At 39.0% G+C, this 22212-nt stretch overlaps 1 protein-coding gene across 1 annotated transcript in view; it reads left to right on the top strand.

Moving 5' to 3' along the window:
• ZNF318 (zinc finger protein 318) overlaps positions 1-21836 on the top strand; it is a 30629-nt gene extending 8793 nt beyond the window's left edge. The window contains exons 3-10 of the mRNA XM_048937544.1: positions 1337-1976; positions 3013-4440; positions 6098-6197; positions 6906-7192; positions 10046-10249; positions 10726-10825; positions 11704-11822; positions 12257-21836. Of these exons, the coding sequence (XP_048793501.1) occupies positions 1337-1976; positions 3013-4440; positions 6098-6197; positions 6906-7192; positions 10046-10249; positions 10726-10825; positions 11704-11822; positions 12257-15601 (6223 nt within the window). The 3' untranslated portion in view covers positions 15602-21836. The remainder of the gene's footprint in view (positions 1-1336; positions 1977-3012; positions 4441-6097; positions 6198-6905; positions 7193-10045; positions 10250-10725; positions 10826-11703; positions 11823-12256) is intronic.
• The last annotated feature ends 376 nt before the right edge of the window (positions 21837-22212 follow it).

The raw sequence follows: 22212 nt of genomic DNA, 5'->3' as shown, positions 1-22212 counted from the left end.
GGTGTATGACATATCTTTGAAGACGTGTCGGGTCAGTAAAGCATCTAATAATTTAGAAATTGCTTTGCAATGATGCAAGTCAGAGATGTGGTGAAATTTCATGTTGGTTTTGTTCTTGAATATGCATGTGCAAACTACGAAGATAAAGAAAAAGATTTATCTTGTCACATTAGTTATTTCTTGGTCTGGTGACTTAAAAAATAGGGTCTGTAAATTATCTGCAGGATTGTTATTTTGGTTTTGGTGGATTCTTCACATTTATTTATTTATTTGTTTGTTTGTTTTGGAAATGTTGTCTCTTAAATCTGTTGAGGCTCTTTTCTTAGGAGGAGGATGAAGATTCAGGCAGGCATATACCTAGTTTATCTCATGCTGACATCTTAATCACACAGGGGAGACATTTTCTAAGGTTCTGTCTCATTGATTTCCCTTAATTGAGCACATTTGCTTCCCGTTCTTGGAGGATCTTGCTAGATTTTTGAAGTATCTGAAAATAAAGACAGCAGTTGGCAATTTTAAAGTGGTTTGTTTTGTTTCTGCCTGATGTAAATGACAATGGCAGAGAAGTTCTCAGGGGCTGAGGGGAAAAGGAGTTGGTTAAAATAGTACTCCTGATTGGAAGTGTCTGTTGGAGTTGGTCCAAAAAAGGACAAGCCAAGAATTATAGCTCACTATTTCCAGGTTGTGCTACTTGTAGTCCGCTGTGTATAATAATGCAGGGGCTGACACAAAGGAATGATGCTCTTACATTTACTGTTCCTGATTCGTAGATACCATGTAAAAAAAACTGTGCTGCTTTTTTAGGTAAAGCAGATTGTGATTTCGACAATCCTGTCTATAGATCTTTTGCAACAAAAGACATTGCTAGAATTTGTGGTCTTTTTCCACAACTGAAGTTAGAAAGAGGATCTGGTTACCTCTGCTAGCCTGAAACACATTGAATAATTCATATGAAATGGGACCGTAGCATCTTGCTGGGAGAGGTGAGGAAAGGGATTGTGGCCTGAAATACGATAGTAATGTTTGGGTTTTTTTTTGAATTTTGCAGTCTCTCTACAGAAATAAGTCCAACCTGTCAATTTTTCAAGGCTCAGCTGCAGTGTGAATTGAATTGTTTCTGTATTTGCAAGTGACTTCATAGGAGAGAAACATAACACTGTTAAAAACAGCAATCCCTTCTGTCCTCTGCTGCTTGAATATATAAAATGTTGCTTCTGTTTAGTGATGGAGATCACTATTCTGAATTTGATTTGGAAATTTCTTACTCTTGAGGGAGAATAAGACACAGTTACTCTGACTGAAGCACTTATGTTTTTGCTGTGCTTCTCTTATGCAGGGATGATATGGCTGATGGTCCCATATTCACCAGAGGCCTCTCAGGCCCTCGGGGCTTAGAGAGATACCTGTCACATGAAGATCAACCTTCAAGTCCCTTCAGCATGAGACACGATGAAGACTACCGCAACCGAGATGTTTTTCTTCATCGTTCAGATTATAGCCCACATTACGGTCGGCGAGAAGAGCTGCCTCGCGGATCTGACAGAGATGGTGACAAATTTAGGAAATCTTTCTACCCATCGAGACCAGATGAGAGGGGACGAGAAATAAAGCGTCCACGGTATGAAAAAGATGAGAAATTGCATTGTATGAGTGGAGAGCATCAAGGTTTCTCATCAGGAACACGAAACTATCGCAGACGAAGCCGCAGCCTTAGCCGCAGTCGAAGTCCAAGCCCGTCATACCTAAATGAAGAATTCCGAGAGCTTGACCGCGCCAGGAGAAAAAGAGAAGAGGAAGAACGTAATAGAAACTTGAATCATGATGTTTCAGACAGTGGTTATGTGATCCCAGGCTTGACTAATGCACTACAGACTTCTGAGCCTCGTTATACATATAGGCCTGAGGAAATACCATCCATGCCTAAAAAATCTATCTTGAAGAAGAGAGTAGAGATGGAAGTAGAGTCTCCTATTCAGGTTTGATCTCTGTCTATGTCTGTCTCCTCATTACTCCTTTCCAAAAGTCACTTCCTGATACAGATTTCAAAAATAGAAAAGTCAGATGCTTACATTCTCCTGTCTTGGAAAGGACAGGTATCTTTTGGTAGGCCTGTACAATTTAGAATTGCATTGGAAATTTTAAATGGTGAAGGCAATCAATCAAGTATTATATATGTATAAAATCTGAGGCAGAATGAAATGTTCTTGTTGAAATTTGTCCCAAAATGCTGAGATTGTGCTGAAAAGCTGAGTCTGAGCTGAGTACATGCCATCAGGGCACTGATAGAAGCTGACTGTCACAGTGCCTTTCTGCTTCTTTATAGACTAAAAACTGCCTGATGAATCCTCAGTGTCTTTGACTGCAAATTTCTTTATTTGAGTGTCCTTAATTTTTCTCTTTAGACTGTAGGCTGATGTTAACCATACTTAAATTGTATCCAAGCCATACCTCTTGAGTTTGAAAATCAGAGTATCAGCAAAGTTGGGACTGCTGCGGTAAATTTATTTTCTTGTGCTTTAGCACATTGCTTTTGGTCTGCTTAGTTGACAGTGTCATCTTTGTATCACAGGGCACTGAAGATTCTGCTCAATGCCCATGTCTATTTCATATGATATTAATTATGCATATCTGAAGAAGTGACTGGAAATATTCCCAGTACAGTTACTCTTACTTGTCTTCAAGTGTTATATCCTAATTGTCTGTGATTAAACTCAAAGCATAGCTGAATTTATGTCAGAGTGTTTCAGCTTAAAAGTTTCATTTATTAAGTTTGTCAAAAAGTTGGTTAAGTATAATTCTGATCTTGTGTGTTCTCTGGGGTGAGCTTTCATTGCTGGACGTTCTAGAATCACAACTATTTTTTTTTATCTTTATTTCTCTTTCAACTGTGAATTGTCTTTTGTAACTCTTCAAATATGATCTTGAAGAGAAATGATCATGTTCTTTTGTTCTACAAGGTACATAGTCCCCTCAGAGAGTGCTGTAGTAAACAATAACTTCTCTGTCTTTCAGCCCGAGGAGTTTTCTAGCAGCCCTGCTCCCAGCAAGGATCTTCCTCTTCTTTCTAGTCATTCACCTTTGCCCCAGAGCAACAACACAGCTCCGTTTTCCTCTGAAGTGGAGAACTTTCTCAAGCGATTTAACAAAGACTCTGTGATGGAGCCTGCAAACAAAGAGTTACATGATGGTTTATATGAGTGGAACCCACTTTCTGCGGCTCCCAAAGACACTTTTACCTATGAAGAGAAGTTTGGAAGCTTCTTAAGTCACAAGGAAAAAATAGAACCCAAATCAGAGCCTGCTGATCGCCATACTGACTTCCTACTGCCTCATGAGAGGGCCAGTCAGGATGGCAGTGGTTTCTCCCGAATTCTGGGCATGATGGCTGATTCTGTCAGTGCTCAGGAGAAGAGGAGGCGTAGTTTTCCTGACATCGAGGATGAAGAGAAATTTCTTTATGGTGATGAGGATGAAGACACTAATAGTGAATCACACCTTGTTCAAAAGCCTCCTGTGAGTTGTAGCAGTGAGGTAATGAACCAGAAGGTGAGCCTACCTCCTCCTTCTCCTGCTCCAGCTGTCAAGCTGGATCCTTTAGAAGAGCCTAATGCTGAGTATGCCAAGATTCATGACTTACTCAAAACCATTGGACTTGACATTGGTGTTGCTGAAATTGGGAGACTAGCCATTCGTACTCAGGAACGCCTTCATGGCAAAAAGTTGGCATCCCGTTCTCCCGATCGTCGCTCTTCAGATACTCGCAGAACAGACCGTTGGGACTTACGTCGCAGCCGAAGTGACACTCGTTCTCCAGAGTCAGGCCAGCAGCACTCAGCATCACCTCCCATTTCTTTCCAGCAGTCTAAAGATCCATCCTCTCTTCAGAAATCAGAATATACAAAGAACAAGCCAGGAGGACAGGACATACCTCCATGTGCACCAGAACAACCTCTTCCTTCCGTTTCTCTCATTCCCTCAGTTCCACCAGCTCCTGCTAGTTTGCCACCTACACCTACTTCTGTTTCCCAATACCAGATTCCCAACTATTCCCAGTTCACTACCACTCAGATGCCCCCAAACTATCCACCTCCCACACTGGCCCCTCCAGGATATGATGCTTATGGGCATTATATGGCTTATGCAGCTCCTGGCTGGACCATGTATCCCCCTACCCAGCAGCCTAATCCTGCATTGCCAGAGGCTCATGGGCTTCTTACTATGGCCATGTCAGCAAACCCTACGCGTCCCAACCTCCGGGTTATTGAGACAGTCTCTATGAGAAAGGATGCCGCCGATGTGAAAAGAGACGGTTCTGTGCTTGTTCGTGTCCCTACTACTCCTACTCATTCCAAAGTGCCCCTTCGTCCATCTTCACACCCTCTCAAAAGTACCCCAGAAAAGATATCAGATGAAAAAAATCGAGCCGCTCAAAAGCAGAAGGTATGCTGTATATTCTAATGTATCCAAATATGTCAGACTGCTTGCCTACTGGGCTAGAAACTTTTCCTCTTTAAATGCACTGATTTTAGCCTGAGTGGTTCCGGTTTAGAAGTAGTTAGATTTGCTTTTGTTAAAGATTTCTAGGCACCTGTCTGTTTATTCTGTAACAATTTAAAAAATATATTAAAAATCCCCCCAAATCACACATTAGCAGGTTATTAATTAGGGCCAAACAAAAGCTTACAGAAAGATACTCAACTTTATTCCACTGAGCTTTCGATATTCGAATCATTGAAGATTTGTAGGTACGCAGATACCTGAAAGGATGGTGTGAAAAAGACAGAGCCAGTCTCTTTTCCATAGTGCCCAGTGACAGGGCAAGATGGTCACAAACTGAAAAACATCTGAACATGGGAAAATGCATTCTTTACCGTGAGAATGACTGAGCACTGGCACAAATTGCCAAGAGAGGTTTGGGGGATAAACAAAGTTATGGTCTGATATATTCCCTTTGCTTTTAGTTTGAAATGATTTAAATAGAAGTATTTAGACAAAAAGCTATTTGAGCAGATGAGTACATTTTAACTGTTTGCAGGAATAATAATTTCTTCAGCTGATGATGTTGAATTTTTGTTGTTAATGGAACTTAGGTGCTTCTGAAAGAGCTGTTAGTTAAAGGTGTGGGGGTTTCCTCCTGTTCTGACATGCACTGGTAGCTCAGCTATGTGTCTTGGCTGGACTTCCAGGTCTTTGTCTGCACTATGGAGTTCTTTGGTATGGGCTTAGTCCAGTTCTTTGCTAAATGCCTTGGAACATGGCAACCTTTGTGCGTCATTTGATGCCCTGTGCTGCCAGAAAAGCCCAAATGATAAAATGGTGCTTTGATAATTTAAAAATAATAAAAATCCTATGGCATTCAAGAAGCTGCCTGGCTGTTGGTAGAAATTCTCCCATTGGTGTATGCAAGATTTATTCGAGGCAGGAATCCTGCCAACACTTACACTGACATAGTAGTAGTGGTTCTCTAGTGAGGACTAATTTTTGGATCAATTTTTGCTTGTTCAAGGGAGGAGTCAGTAGCAATGCTCATGAGTATTGTGAAGGTAAGAAATTGGGACTTGTGTCTTGGAAAATTAGTTAGAAAAAATTTAGGGTGGAAATGGAAAGAACTTCTCATGTTTCAATTCAGCATATTGGCTGGTTTTCTTCAGTGGGAGTCAGTTCAAACTAGTGAAAAGCAAATGGATGAACTCCTCCTGCTAGACTTGACTGAGCAAGAAACAAACTTCATACACGTTTAATTTCAGACACTGATGCTTGCAGAATGTTCTTGGTGATACAGTTAAGATCACATTGAGGCAGAATCCTAAATGATGGCTAAAATTGGGCAAAGTGAAATTAGGAGAGAAGCTGGTGGGCTGTAAGGTCTTTTGTCAGTTATATGCTGTCTGTAGAGGTTCTGTGTGAGTTTTGAAGAGCTGTTCAACATTAGACTTCATGAGCTCTGTAAGAAGATAGTCAGCCAGTCTCAATGCCTTGAGAAATGATCAAACCAGGCAGTTTTGACTGACAAACTGAGTTCTTGCTGTCTTTTCACAAGTCTGATTAACTTACGGTAGGTGGAAAAGGAAATCCAATCTTGTTGCAATCTGTTTAGGTGATAGAAGAGAGAGAAAAACTGAAGAATGAGCGAGAAGCACGGCAGAAGAAGCTTTATTATCTGAAGACTGAACTGGACAGGCTTCGTAAACAGCAAGGTATGGCACATCTCCCCACTTTTTTTTTTTTTTCCCCACCAACAGTACCTGCTAAAAGTGAAGACCAAAGTATATAGGCAGAACTCTTGAGAAAGCAATGACCTAATTACTATACTAAAATTAATTATGTCAAAATCTGACTGTTACGCTGAAGCAAACAGCTGCTCTTCAATCTTCTTTAGTAGCTTGGTAGGTTAAAAGAATTGCAGTTTATGTATTCTAGTGTTTTTTTAGAAGAAATGAGAAATAGCAACTGGAGACATGTCAACATGTCTTTTAATTTTTATGAGATTTATAATTTTTATGGAGAAGAACAAGTCCTCTCTATCTTAATAACTTATGTTATTTTAAAAGTTTTGTTTTTATCAGAAGTAAATACTTTCACCACTGGAAGGTGATCATTTCAGATTATAATGTATGATTAACATGAAAAATAATTTTGCTTGCTTGATCATACAGTAATTATTAAGTTGATTCTTTCTCTTGAGGACTGTGCTGCCTTTGAGAGGGGTGTATATTAAGAAACCCCTACAGAGGTAGGTAATTCAGATTTAGTGATGTATCTACGAGTTGGTTCCATCTTTCCCAGTAAAAATTTAAGTGTAGTATTTTGTATGGGTATTTTACTCGTTGCTGGAATAGTCATATCGATCTTAAGACAATGTTCTTGTTGCATTTCCGACTCTTCTGTTTCCTTGATTGGCTCAGGAGAGATGCTGAGGAAAAAACGACGTGAGAAGGATGGTCACAAAGACCCCTTGTTGGTTGAGGTGAACAGACTTCAAGAGAATATTATGAAGGAGATTTCAGAGCTCCATAAAGAATCTGATGCAGCAGATAAGAAGCAATCTGAGCTTGACAAAGTAGCACAGATCTTGGGGATTAACATATTTGAAAAACCCCGGAAACCATCTGTGGAAACCAAAGATTCCTCAGAGAAGAACAGCAAGTCAGAAAACACAAAAGGTCTGGAGAAGGCAACTTCTTCCAATAAGGTAAAATCTTCTAGGTTATATACTGATGATTTTTCCATTAAGAGAGGAGGGCATTGGGGAGCAGCTGCTCCCAAACATTCAAACCTTCAAGAAGGTTTATTTGATGGCATTTGTTACCACATCTCATATGCTGTTTTTGATTGTGTATGCAGGTGAGAGTAAATGTAATTGGAGTTTATATTTTCCCACGGAGTTTGTGCAATTCAGTACCACTTTCTGTTTTTTATCTTGATTTTGTGAGGTGTTGGATGGATTGAACAGGAGCATAAATGTTTGTAGCTGTTAGGTCTCAACTGCATATTGAGAACGACAGACTTCTTTTCTGTACAATATTTCCAGTATGGCCTGCCAAAAAGGGGTATTTGTCCAAGCTCTTTGTAAGTTTGGAGTGTGTCATTTTTCTCACCAGGTGATGATGTTAATAAATCACAGCAAGAGTTAAACATGATCGTCAGCTTAACATGATTATTATATATATGCTGTATGTTCTTTCTTAAGAAATGTGGGTGTGTGTCATGATGGTCTCTCTGACTTGGTCTCTGAGTGGTGAATACACTAGAAGAGGCTTATCAAGTTCTAGAATTTTTTTTTCACTCTGGAAGTAGTGTATGATGATAGTAGCATGTGAGAGGTTGTACCTGCATTCAGGACAATAATGATGTCACTTTCTGCTGTGTTACCAATTACATCACTGGTACAGATGGTGGGAGATAGTAGATGCTTTTTGCATACACCTGACTTTACAGTGTATTTTTTTTTCCAGAAATTAAAGTGTTATTAGGGTAAGAGGTGAATCTTGTAAACTTTTCCTTATGTTTCATCTTGGTCTGGTTCAGGGAAGTCATTAGACGTCTTTCATTTTAAGGCTTGTTTTTGCATTTTATTTTTGTATCAAAATCTAGTATCCACTTATTTTTACAAATCATTTGCGTCAAACACCACATGGAACAAATGAGTAGACAAGAACATCTGTTAAATCCTACATTGCATTAAGTTGTATTGCTTTCTTTTCTTGAGATAAAGTATGTGTGAATGTGTCTTTCATTATTTTAACTTCCACTGTTTACATTGTCTGAACACATAATGACTTGCTCCCTGTTTATAGTTCCTTATTTTAACATGGAACATAGGTGGCTGACCTTAGACTCTGAGATTCACCTTATAATTCTGATTGTTAACTTTCGTTTTTGTGAAAAGAAAGATAGTGCAGACTTTCAGATGCTGAGACCAGTTTACTTGGCCAATCAAGGGGCAAAAACATTTATGTTTTTCCGCATCTTTGCAAGCTGTTTTGTGGTCTTTTGCTGCTGAGCTCGTGTTTGTGTGTTGTAGTCACTAGTCTTGTGCTAAAAAGATATCCCTGAGCTTTACCCCAAGTTTCTGTTGATGTGGAGGTAAGATACCGTGATCTGAAAGTTGTTTATGTTTTGTTAATTGCAGAAGCACAAACGGGTTAGAGTTGGTTGTCATTCATCTATTTGACAAGTACTGTGTTTTGTAACGCTCTGGTTGAGGTAGTATTTTATAGGATACATATTGTATGGGTCTGTAAATAACATAAAAGATAGCACTTCTTAGACATCATGAACATCCTTCCATGCATTTCTTACTGATCGTAAGTTGATCTTCTCATTGTTTAAGAGAATGTCAGCTTTGCTATGTTCTTGCAAGTAGAATATATGCAAATATTCACTGGACCACTTCTTACTCTAAACCAAGAACTAAATTGTATTGGGATGTGGAAATTTCTGGAGTGCACAGTGGCAAGGATGTCTCTTCATTGTTTGTGTTACTGCTTGTGTTGCATGGAATGGTATTAGGAGAGAACCTGTGCCTGTTTATCAGAAGGAATTTCAAGTAAGATGTTGTTTGTTGGTTTTGAATCTGCTTAAGTAAATTTGTTTGACACCACTACCAAATTACTTGGAAATCATGCAACTGGCTTGGACCTGCTAAGTTTGGAAAGATGCTGTTCTTCCCAGAATGCCACACAGATGAGAAATAATAACATGGTGGGCCATTGTTACTTTGGAACGTAAATGATGACTCAAAATACACTTAGCTCTATCCAGTAGAATGATAATCTCAATTAGCAGGGCTTGTTCATTATTTGTTTCAGGGATTACTTGTTTTGCTGCTCACAGTGTTAGCATACAACAAGATTCTGAGCAAAATGTATTGATTTTGGCTACTGTCCTGAAAGGTCTGTGCATTATTGTATGGCATCTTTCTGTACAAATCAGTGTAAGTATCACATGCTTAAATCACAAGATGCTTTTCTGTATGTACTTAGGTAATTAACAGAACTTTATTACTGTTAAGCAATGAGTCCGTTAGAGAATTCAGGCGCTCTCAAATAATCTGATTAAATGATTGATTTAATTACTTTTAGTCAACTAATTTTTACTTCCTTTTCCATTCTACTTTCATCCAACCTACTTTTACGGTAACTTCTAGATGTTCCTAGCAGAACTTCTAAGTGCTTTTAGGTGTTGCAGGTACTGTTGGCTAGTATTATAAATTGAAACTATTGAGATCCTTGTGTGAAACCCATAAAATGGGAAAGGTGCATGCCTTAGGGGATTTGTTCATTTCGTTCCTTGATTACAACCTACAACCATCCAGCCATTACATCCGGGAGTCTTACTGGAAGTTCTTCACTGTGACCACGCTGCATCTTAATCGGCAATACCAGCTTTCTGAAAGAGTGGATTTAGCCTGGGCGCTGAAAAGCAGGTGATATATACTTTTTTTTGTGTGCGTGTGGCTTCTACTGGAGGCAAGATCTGAGTTCCAGAGCATTATATCTGTCCTACCTTGTCTTAGATAAATATTTCCTTTCGTTCAATTTAGGAATCAAAACCAACTAATGAAAAATCCAGAGGCAGAAGCCCAAAGCCGGCAGAATCCTCTTCACAATCCTCCAAACATCCTTTCCAGTTGGCCAATATTTATGAATATTATGATGCAGGGAACCACTGGTGCAAAGACTGCAACACCATCTGCGGGACCATGTTTGATTTTTTCACACATATGCATAATAAGAAACACAGACAGGTATGTGACAGGCTTCCTTCACTACGTGCATTTCATTTTGCTGTAAATATTAGCCCTGAAACATACATCACAGAACTACATTTTACAAGAAAAACTGAAGTAATGAACGCAAGAAGCTGTTTATCAAATTCAAAGATATTGGACTCAAGCAGTTTGTACAGCTACTGGTGTGTTTCGACTAGTGTAAGCGGGGCTTGTATTCAGTTCACTTGGGACCTAGTGTTTGATATTTTTGTTTTGTGTTTGCCTGTCTTTCGATATTGTTTACGTCTTACCCTCTTCACTGGTTATTCTCACATAAATTACAAAAAGGGAGGGAAAAGTGAAAAACCTAGCTCCTTTGTATAATTGCACATTGATTTTAATGTTCAGTGTTCTGGAAGGATGTTAAAAAGGAAAAAAAAAACAAACAACAAGCATAGTTGCCTTGCTAGTGTAATATGTGAGCCTGTATACCTCTGTCACTGTGCAAATAGACCCTGGATCCTTACAACAGACCTTGGGCTTCGAAGACCCAGAGTGAGACCAAACAAGACTCCATAAAGCGCATTGATAAGATAACTGTTCCTGCCAAAGGTATGTTAATTTTTTTAAAACATGAATTTCTTCTCCCTTAGCCCTCCAGCAGGTTCCAGTTACTCAGAGAAGGGAATTTCAAAACTTTCTGTAGTTACAGGAGCACATATAGATACTGTATTATTAGTAAATGGCAGATGATTTAATTTCCTGGTCATTCTGTGGAAAAGGAGCAAGAATGTAGGAAAACATAGTATGGTTCCTTCTTTTTTCTTTAGAATTTAATTCCTTATTTTGAATACTGGTTGAATGCTGGTACTACTTTTTTCCAATGTAGTCCTAAAGTTGTTTGTACTAACATATTACAATTCAGATCAGAATATGACCACAAAGTCTTGCTGTGTTTGAGCACATCTTGTGAAGTACTCCACACAGCCTTGTAGCAGACTCTTCCATTGAGCACATTTTGTGTAGAGGTGTCCCTGAAAAAGTACTGATGAGTACTTGGTAGGATCTGCAGTATGTTAGATAACTGCAGCAGGTTCTGCAGGCACAGGGATGCACTTTTACTAAACTTCAGTGTTCCTTTTATAAACCAGGGGTTTATTATTTGAGGAGACTATACCACAAAGATGGAAGATAGATGAAAACTACTGAAAGTATTAGCCTATTTGTATCGAGACTGGCTGTTACATTGTGAAGAGCACTGGTATTTTTGAATCACAATAATCAAGCTTCTTCACTCTATATTATTGCTCCTACTAGTGGTATTTACCATACTGTAAGCATAAAATCCACCAAATTCAGTTTCAAAAATGTGAACAGGAACATTGCTGGAGGTTTTGCTGTTATTTTTTGATGCACTTATTTGTCTTTGTTAAAAACTTGGCATCCTTTAAATTTTGCTTCCTCTGAGTGTTTCCTTTGGCCTTTTTCAGGGTCTGAGTTTCTGATTCCCATCACTGGTTATTACTGCCAACTCTGTCATGAATTTTTTGGAGATCAAATCTCAGCTGAGCAGCATGTGAAAAGTCATCCTCACAATGAAAAATATAAGGTTGGTAACTGACGTACCAGGAGTGAGTGATTCCTTTTGTTAGTTTTTATTTGCTCTATCATCTTTTCCTGAAGAATTCCATTTGACATGGTGTATCCAGTTATTTTTTACTGTATTGCAGTGAACTAACTAAGCAGAACTTCCCACTACATAGAGATTAATCTTTCCTCTGCATAAGATTAAATTGTGTTTAAGTACCAGTGTTGATTTTCAAACTCTACAGAATGACAGCACTGCTGGAAGCCACCACTCAATCTACATTAAACTACGGGATGTGGAGTTTGTGGCATCTCAGTTTCTCAGTGGGAAAAAGTTCTCAGCTCTCTCAGTGTTGAGAAGGCACTTACTTAACAAGGCAAAGCTGTTACAGAACTGACTTGATGTTATATTTTTCCTTGAAATAGTTGCTAAAACCGTGCCATTTATTTCCTTAGAAATACATAGATGAGAACCCGCTCTATGAAGAAAGGAGAAATCTAGACCGTCAGGCTGGACTGGCTGTAGTTCTGGAAACGGAGCGCAGGCGTCAGAATGAACTGAAGAGGAAACTAGTTGAGAAACAGAAAGAAGAGAAGGATGAGAAGAAAGCAAAAATAATAAAGAAAGAGGAAACAAAGAACACCCCAGAGCTTGGAGAAGGAGCTAGTGAAACTCAAGACAAAACAGATTCTTCTGGGCGAAAAATGGGTATTAAGCTTAAACTGAAGAAGGAAGAGAAGAAAGAGGACAAAAAAGAAGAAAAGAAGGAGGAATCTAAAAAGGAATCACCGAGTCAGACATCATTTGGGAAATTCAGCTGGAAAAAGGCAGAGAGAGAGGATAAAGCCCCAGGAGTAGCTATTCCAAAGGAGGAGAGCACGGAGGGAAACAAAGAGGAGAACAAGTTTCAGTCGGGGAAACTCCATGCCAAGTCCATTGAAATCAAGCTGTCTGGGAAAACTGTTATTCCACACACCAGCCCGTGGACACCAGTTGCTTATACATCAACGCAGTCAAAAATTCTACCCAACCTTCCAGTCCCCACTATGATTTTCAGGAAGTCTACTACTGCAACAGTTAGCAAACCAGCACCTTTGAACACTTTTTTATCCATCAAATCCTCTGGAGCCACCACCAAACCACTACCCGTGGTAAAAGAAACGAATGCAGATCTTCTGCTGCCTCCAGATATTATCTCAAAAGCTTTTGGAGGAGAAGAGGTAATATTAAAAGGGCCAGAGGAGGATTTGAAAGCGCCAGAGAAAAGTGAATCTTCTCAGACTTCTGATATACCGCCTCCCCCACCTCCTCCACCTGCAGTCCAGCCCACTGCTGTCATTCCTGCAGATGAAGTAGCTCCAGGTGTGTCTGAAAGTGAACAGACAATGTTAGCGATGCCTGTAAGGCCTCCTCCTCCACCACCACCTTCAACCGCCTTTAGTGAGCAGGCAAAAAAAATAGAGAAGCGAAACTCTTGCCTGGCCACTGCCAATGCTAAGGATCTCTATGATATTTTCTACAGTAGTGGTGGAAAGGGTTCAGCTGACAGCAAGCTTGTAAGTTCTACACTTCCAAATGGAGAAAACTCTAACCTAGCAAAACCTGCAGATTTTCCTGCGAACTCTAGAACAGACAGTAGCTTGTCCTCCTTTAAAGAGGACTCTCAGAATGTGGCTACTGAAGTTAGCCAGGCCCACTCAGCTGAGACAGGCTCAGTAATGGAGAAAACTGGTTTTCAGGAGACTTTAATACCTAATTTTGAGATGAGTGCTGACACTGAAAGTGGTATTCAGAAGGATGTAGGTAAAAAATTCCAGGCTCTTACAACAGATATTCAGATTAAATTGAAAGATGGGGATTCTTTACAGTGTAGTAATCAAGTAATGGGCAGTTGGATTCTTGATGAGAATCACGCTGAAAGGAATGAGAAGATATTTCAGCCTCAGCTGCCAGAAATGTCAGTCACAGAACTGCTAGAAGCAAAACCTGCTTCTCATATTCAGATGCCTGCAGAGAAGGGACTTGTGGATATAGCAAGTCAAGTGCAAGCAGGCAGCAAGGAGTTCTGTGATCTGCAGAGAACAGAGATCCAAGAGAGAGTTGAACAGGACGATGCAAATGAAATTGCAGTTAGTAACTCAAATGCCTCTGGCATTTTGGAGAAAGACAAAGAGATGAAAGACTGGGAAATAAAAGCAGTAAAGCCTGAGCTTATGCTAGAACAGATTGAAATTCAAAATCTGGGAGATCCCCATTTGGAAGAGGAAAATTTAAGTGATAGCTGTAGAACTGTATCAGAAACTCATAGTCCACACTTGCTCAGTGATTCTCAGAACATTTCAAAAGAAAAACCTTTACTAGCAGTACTGACAGAGCAAAATTCTATTGATGCCTCCTTAAAAGATGTGAACCCAAACAGTGTGGCTTTGGAAGTACCAGGAGTCCTTGGCAAAACTCGCCAGATTTCAGAAGCCCAAAATAAGATTTCAGAATTGACAAGAAGTCCTGCTGAGTGGGATGCTTCCAGAACCAGTAAAAGAGAAGAACAGGTAATGGCAACCAGTTCTTGTTCTGAAAGTGGTTGGAAATTATCAAACACTCCAAATGTAGAAAAGAAAAATAATTCTAATAAAATTAGTGCTTCAGAATTGACAGAAATAGAGCCAGAGACATCTCTTAGCAACACAAAATCTAGAAGTAGCACATTAGAAGCACAAGAAAAAGTTAGACCAGAACTGTCAGGCCATGCAGTATTAGATAAGCAAACCCAAAGGCAGGAGGTTGCTTGGTTAGTCAATGCCTGCTCAGCAAGCATTGTTGAACTCAGATCCAGTGTAGAATTAGTAGTTGAAGTTGAAAAGAAGTCACTAGGACACACTGGATCTGATGAAATGTTAGGTGATATTTTTGCTAAGAGAGATGCAAAAGAAGGAATGGCGGGTTTTTCTGATCTTGTTCAAGAGTCAGCAGTTGCTTTATCAGCAGATTTCAATCAGCATTTTTCAGAAGAGGCTCTCAACAAGCAAGCAAAGTGTGAGGCTGTAAGAACCTCAGCAGCCAATGACTTTAGTCTGAATACCACTCACTCAGGATTTAATACCAAGCAGTCTGAAAGTCTCTCTCTAAGTGTTAGTGAGGATAACAAGAAAGATTCCTTGAGATCAGAAAATACAAAATGCAGTGAGACCCCCTCTGAGAAAGCAGAGCTAGAGTTCAAAAGCACAGATTTTAATCTGGGAAATACTAAGACAATACATGAAGACATCAGTATCCTTCCAGCAGGAGTTTTAAATACGAATGTGAAAGAAGTTTCAAAACTAGAAACTATTGCATCCGTTAAACTGGATTCAAACAAACTGAGCAAGCTGGGCATTGGAAAAACAGTGGATGAAACAGAGGTTACTGATTATGCCACGCTTACTTCTGGTAGTTGGGAAGATAAACTTTGCACCCAGGTTTCTCAAACAGCTGCATCTCAGCTTGGATTGCAACCCTCAAACAATGACACTATGAAAGCAATCATGCCAGTTCCAGAAATGCAGGGCATTTCTACCATGTCTGAAAGCCTTCGGCAAGTGGAGGAGAGCAAAGGTGGTGCTGCTGAAATGCTATCACTGAGTTGTGATGGAGACAGCAGACAAAGTCCAGCATCTGGTTGTGTGGAAACGTTGCTTCCTGGACTCAAAGAAACTCATGGAAAGGAGGATGGCTTAGGAGGCAAGGGACTATGCGCTATCCAGAGTAAGAAGACTGAGCAAACAGAAACCACTGACAGTAGTTTGGAATCTACAACACATTAAGGAATGACTGAAAGCTTAGCAGAAAGCCCAGTGGGTTGAAATGAACCCAGGCAGCCCCAATATTTGAGGAGCCGGAGCCGGGATGATGTGTATGGGTTTTTTTGTTTGTTTTGTTCCAGTTGAGGTGTTTGGGCGCACTTTGCATCACAAAATCACAGAATATCAGGGATTGGAAAGGACCTCAAAAGATCATCTAGTCTGATCCCCCTGCCTGAGCAGGAGCACCTAGGACATAGTAGCATCGTAGGACACGGCTAAATTGGAACTTAACACCATCAGAAACCAGACACGTATGTTATTCTGTACATAGTCAACTGTGTAAAATGTTTTTTCATGTGAATTTTTTTGCCAATTTCTTTTCTACACTTCTGCTATTAAAATGGAATCTCTCGTTTATAATGCGTGCGTCTTTGTTGTTTATTTTGGGGGCTTCTGTTCTTTGAACATTTCTGGATGATTTCCCGCTCACCTTGCTTCTGTCAGTAGCATCGCAAGTAGTCCGACCTCTGGGACAAGCTCAAGAACAGCAATTTAGAACTTGAGGAAATGGAGACTTGCAGAAGAACTAAAACTGAACATTGTTTTAAACTGTAATGCATGGTTTTGTTTACTTTCATTGTTTGAAATGCAAGAAATGTGATTAATCTTTTGTTTGTTTATCTGTCTTTGTGATTTGTAATCGCTGCTGTGTTACATCTGTACTTAAGCTGTTCCATTGTATTGTATAAACACGTTTATGGATGCCACATCACTAATCAAGGGGAGAAAATCTGTCCGACTGGCTTTTGGAGAAGAAGACTAATCGGTAAGGCTCTGTGGCCTGACACCTGGACCAGACATATTGAGGTCACTTACATGTTTTGAAATGGGCTCTCTTTCATTGTATTGTGATCCAGTAACTGTTTGTGTTAAATCGTTTAGCAGCTGACCAGCTCTGAAGAAGTAGAAGATCAGAACCCTGGTGTCAGGAATTGGACTCGCTTCATGTGATAGAGACACATGCATGCCTACCCTGAACGATCCTAGAGCTAGCAAAAGCTCTGGAGTAACGGTTTTCATTTGTATAGCTCGTTAAAAACTGAAGTATTAAATGTATTTGCTTGGATAAATTGCACATTTTTATTTGTAAATGGTTTAAAAAATAAACATACTGTGTTCAACAAGACTTTTTTTTTTTTTTTTTTTTTTTTTTGTAGCTCTAGGAAAGTGCTTAATTTCAAGTACATTCTGCCTCCTGTGGTAGTTCATAAAATTGAGAAGCTGTAGAGAATGAAGATACTCCACAGTTAGCCTGCTCAGTAAAAACATGATTTATTCCCAGCTGAAGCCAGTGGAAGAACTTCTGTCAACATCATCGCTGGAATTTTGTTTGAAATCTTAAGCCTTTTGTAAAGGAGGGAGGGAAACAAGCAGAGTTCATTCATATGTCTGTAATCACTACCAGCACGTGAACTTTCAGAGGGAGGAAAATGGCATTTTTTCTTCTGTTTCCATGACTGTGTAAAGATATTAAACATTTTTCAGAGTTGTTATTGTGCTTTTTATATTAGAAATATAAGAGTGCAGTCTGAATTTGTAAAGCTAGGTTATGTAGTCAAATAAACCCCACCTAAAAACATAATTAAGAAAGGAGGAACTTTTGAGAGCGTTTTTGACTGCTTTTCAATTTTAAGCAGTTCCGCATTACATTTAAGGAGAATTTGTTAGTATCGTTGCCCTACTTTCTTCAAATAACCATTTGCTGTCAAAAACAAAGAAAACAAGGTTTAATCTGCTTTTGATAATTGGAAGTTCGGTGATGGGTAGAGATTGTTAAAACTCCATTCTTTTTTAAAGTTCTTTGTAGTTGTTTCTCGTTTTTCTATAAATGTCTGATTATATATCTGAGCTTGTTTGTTCACAGTTGACAGCTGAATATTCTACTTTTGTCTTCTTATCAGTTTCCTCAGTGAAGTGCCTGGTTCCTTGTAAATCTAACGTGGCAGACAGGGGATCTAAGGTTGCCTGCCTTGTATTGAAGGATGTCAGTGCAGGGAGGGGAGATAGGAAGGGAAGGCTGGTTGTTTTTTTTTCTTTTCTTTTCCTGCAGATCTGCATTGAAATGATGATGTTTTGGAATACAGACCAGCTGGCTGGTTTCATTTCTCAGATCCATTTTCAAGAAGGTCTCAGTATATGCAGTGGTAGAAAAACTCATTTGTACGATCTACTTCAGACATCCTCATTCAATACTGTCTTACCTGTGTGGGAAGTGCTGTTGATTAACTTTATTTTGGTGGAAAGGACATCAACACAAATCCAATAGCATTGGTGTTCAGCACACAGCTCTGCTGGCCAGTAATGAGGCTCCAAAGGAAAGCAAGAACTTTGCAAATGAGAAGGGAAGAGTCGTTAGCTTGTATTTGCCTTCAGCTTTCCAGAAGCTAAGTGTTCATTTGTTACAAGTTAAATAATACTTCTTTTCATGCCCTTTGGTCAAATAGTTGTCCTGTGCCTGAGTGGACTGACAGTATTCCACATTGAAAGGTTTATTTGTGGTTTCTTCTTTTTTTTTTTTTTTAAGGTAGGAGTACAAAATACTCCTAGAACTGCTGGGATGTGTAGGAACAAAATGAATGGTGGTAGACTGACATGTAGGCATATAGGTGGAGGTGTTTGTTGTTTTCATTAAGGTTTTGTGAAATGGCATGTATATATATATCTATCTATTTTGTTTATGTATCTATTTATTTATTTATTTTTGCTGTGGTTTTCAGAGGCATGCAGTAAATGATTATCTACCGTACTGGTCCCCTGTGCTGGCAGAGCTGTAGCATAGTGCACTGACTGGGAAGCCTTAAGTTCTAGGCTGGCTTTGGATGCTTGACTTCAGATCCTCAGGAGGAGGGGTGAGTTAATGGAGGGGAATTTATTTATGTGTTTGAATAGTGCAATATAACATGATCTCTCCTTCCTGGACTAGTTCTTTACAAGCTGCATAAGGGAGAAGTGCCTTTCTCTTGATTTTTAGAAAGCTGCTGATAGGAAATAAATAAGTCTACTTGAATTTTTCTGTTTTTACGCATCTTCAAAGCCAGCACAAATACCTAGTAAATTACAAGGGTGATGAATCAACTCCAGGCATTTATTTTATACTGCAACTTTTACTTTGCCATGTTGGAGGCTGGCAGAAAGAACGTTCTCTTGGGTGAAGTCTGTGGCAGAACAGTTTTTTTATTAAGAGGCAGTAGAAGAGTGGAAAAGCTGCTGGCATTCTATGTATTGTAAGTTATTTTTGCAGGTTTCTTTTAACATCTGTGGCTCTATTTGGAATGTAGAAACGGCCTTCAAATATTTAAATTTTGCTGAAAACTTTAAAAACAAAAGTTTTCATGGTTTAGACAAAATACTGTATGTTATTATGATTATTATTATTATTCTGGTAGTCCCTTGAGCAGGTAAATCTTGTTTCCAGCTTGCTGGAATCATTTCTTTGAGATTTTACTAAGCAGCGTATGGGCTTTTGGGAGGGTTGTATGTTTATTTTAAATGGCGACTCTGCTGGGGAAGTAATGTATCAACCAGTGTTCTGTTACTAGTTTTTTCAAATACGTGTCTATCTTACTGGTAGAAGTTACAAGTAGCAGATTGAGATATAGGGTCACTGCCACTTCTTAATTCTTGGTAGGAGCAGAAATAAATTAGTATCTAAGTGAAGCTGCACCAAGATCTTAATTTTTCCCCATTACCACAGATAATTTGTATTTGCCTACTTTCTTAGCTATTTTCTTAGACTGGTAAATCCCAAGTGGTTTTGGTTTTTTTTTTCCTTCTTTTTTTTTTCTTCAAAATATCAAGGGAAAGTAATGATGATGGAAGTTATTTATTTAAAGAGACAACTTTCCACCAACCCAGTACATCGCAAGGCATGCTAAAATTATACTTCTTTAGTGTAGTGAAAGGTTTAGAGTTGCAAACTTACTTCTTCTGAGACTATAATTACATGAGCAAGAATGTCTGCATAGCGTGTCGCAGAACACAGACATTTTTCCCCTGAAAAAATGCAGGAGATACCACTTGAGATAGGTTTTTCTGGGGCACTTAATGTAGTATTGTGTTGGTTTATTACTCTTTCAGAACATTACAGAAAGGCGAAGGGAGCAAAATCATTATCTGGGAAAGAATTCATTCCTCTTTTGCCCCCTACACAGAATAAGTACAAATAGGGTGTGTGACCACGCTGAGAATACAGAACAACTTGAAGAGAGATGCAAGTTTATAGTTGCTAGGCCACCTTTTCTGTTAACCAGCATAGATGTATTCTTGGCTGTAACCAACCTGAGCAAAATAAAGCACAAAATAAAGCAAAACAGCTACAGGCTGTTACTTTGTCTTAGAGTAGAAAATGAAGACTCTGTATGTAGTGTTAATTCTTGGGTTTTGGTTTCTGATCCTACCACCACTTCTTCTTAGGCTCTTCTTGGAGTGAGAAGGCTGAATACTTTTAAGTTAGCAATTCTGGTTAAGTTGCTGTAATTGTTCCCAGAATGCTCCTATAGCAACTGGGGATGCAGAGAGCTGAGCCATGAAAATTATTAGAGCAGATGTTGGAGGATGGTTGAGTAGCTACAGCAAATAAAAGCTGTACCAGAGCTACTTCATTTCTTTTACCAATAGGCTTACTGTACAATATTCAGTTTAGAGAGAGCAAAGCACATATATAAGGTATTGTTTTCAATTCTTAATAAAATACTTTGAGAAACTTATTTGTGAAGGAGCTTGAGCTAGCTTCTAAGCAGCAGTGAAATAGTTGAAATACAACCCTGTTAGTTTGATTGGTGAATGTAAAACTTGAAGCAAATAACATTTCAGTGGTAGCAGTAGCTGTGAAGACTAGTAAAAACACGCAAAAGCCTGGTAGCAGCTAGCCAATAAAGAAACAGTAGGCATGATCCTCACATCAGGAAACACATTAGGCTATTCATCTGTCAGATTTGAAAAGCGGAAAGAAAAGAAAAATAGCAGATGATCAGCTGAGAGGACTCGATTTCTATGTACTTGAAAGGTAGGTATCTAGAAATACCTGGTTTGCAGAAGAACAGGACAACGAAGTCCATTAGCAAAGGATCGTTGGTGACTGCTTTTTGTTATAAGAACTGAAGGCTTAATGCAATTATACCCATTTAATATGGTGCTTTTCAAGGACTTTGTACAGTTCATGTCCTTTGGCAGTTAGTTTCAAAGATTATATTACTTCACCAAGTATACAAGAGAGGTTTAAAACCAATATCTTGATTGTACCTCTAGCCAAAACATCCAAGGTAAGATTACAAAAATAATTCATCCTTGTATTTCATGCATTCAGTGCAACAAATGCAATGGATTCAATTTGGCTACTGGGGAGAAATTCCATATCTACGTTTGCTACAGTACTTTATATAATGCACATTTGATGTGTTTGGCATTTGGTAGAAGACAGATGTGGGCAGCCTTCTTGAGGCTGGCTGCAGTGTCTATAGAAGAGAGATCATCAAAGATATTAATATACCTGTTTTCTTCCTCTGAGGGTTAAATTTGTGTTTCAGAACTCAAAGATGTAAGATAAGGTTAAACACTGTACTTAAAAGGTTAGCATGCAAGACCAAAGCATCAAATGCATAAGTTCTGGTATCCTAGTTCTTAAAAAGCCTGGTGTGATACCTGCATTCACTGTATGTTCAACCATAGCTGTTTTCATTCCGTTTTAAGCTTCTTCCTGACTATTTTAAATGATTTGGGGTTTGAAAAATTTCAGTACAGATGGGAAAAGCATCAGAAAGGCCTCAGACTTGGGAAGATAACAGCCGAACTCACCAGATGGTCAGAAAGAGGGATTTTGCTATGAGCACTGAATTTGCTTTAACAAGCACATTATTCCCTTTTTTGGCTTTTGGTTAATTTCCACAGGAGCAGTGAAAATGTTATCTGGAGCTTCTGGGCTTTTGGAGTCTTCTTCTGAGAAGGTGGGTACACATTTGCATGCCTGGAATAGTATCTCTTTGCTTTGGTATGAGAGCACATTCTTTTCATTATTAAAATGGTTAATCAATGTTAGGATTTTCAGTATTCCTAAATGTTGAACGTGGTGTTCATGGGTCTGTCTGTAATGTAAGTTCTTTTGCCAGTGTCCAAGGAGACCGTGTATGTGTAGATACTTTTTTCTCTTGTTTAAACAGTACTATTTTAAAAACAAACATTAAACATTTATGAAACAACAGTGGACCCTGAGTGCTTTTTGTTTAAAAACTTTTCTCTGAAGAGGATGAACAGTGTGCAGACTACTTCAGGATTTAATCCTTGCAAGAGAAGGAGCTTGTTTCTGAAGCTTTTTGATTCACTAGGCTTTCTGGCTCTACAGTATCTCTTGGAAGAGCTGCTCAAAGGAGGAAAAATGGCTTTTTAAAACTACCTTAATACTTAATCTGGAATCTTAATGTTATTTTTGCAACTCAGCAACCGTGCTGAATTGCTCATGCAAACTTTTTTCCTCATATGTTCACAGAAGTCTTAACCCTTTCCACAATTACTCCATCTGAGAGAGATACTGCTGTGTTTCACCAACAAAAATGTCCTAGCAGGAGCTATCAAGTATG

This window comes from Lagopus muta, chromosome 2, assembly GCF_023343835.1.
Source record: "Lagopus muta isolate bLagMut1 chromosome 2, bLagMut1 primary, whole genome shotgun sequence".
NCBI classification, from domain to species: Eukaryota; Metazoa; Chordata; class Aves; order Galliformes; family Phasianidae; genus Lagopus; species Lagopus muta.
Note: the sequence above shows the minus strand (reverse complement) of the source record. Positions and strands in the feature narration are given on the sequence as shown.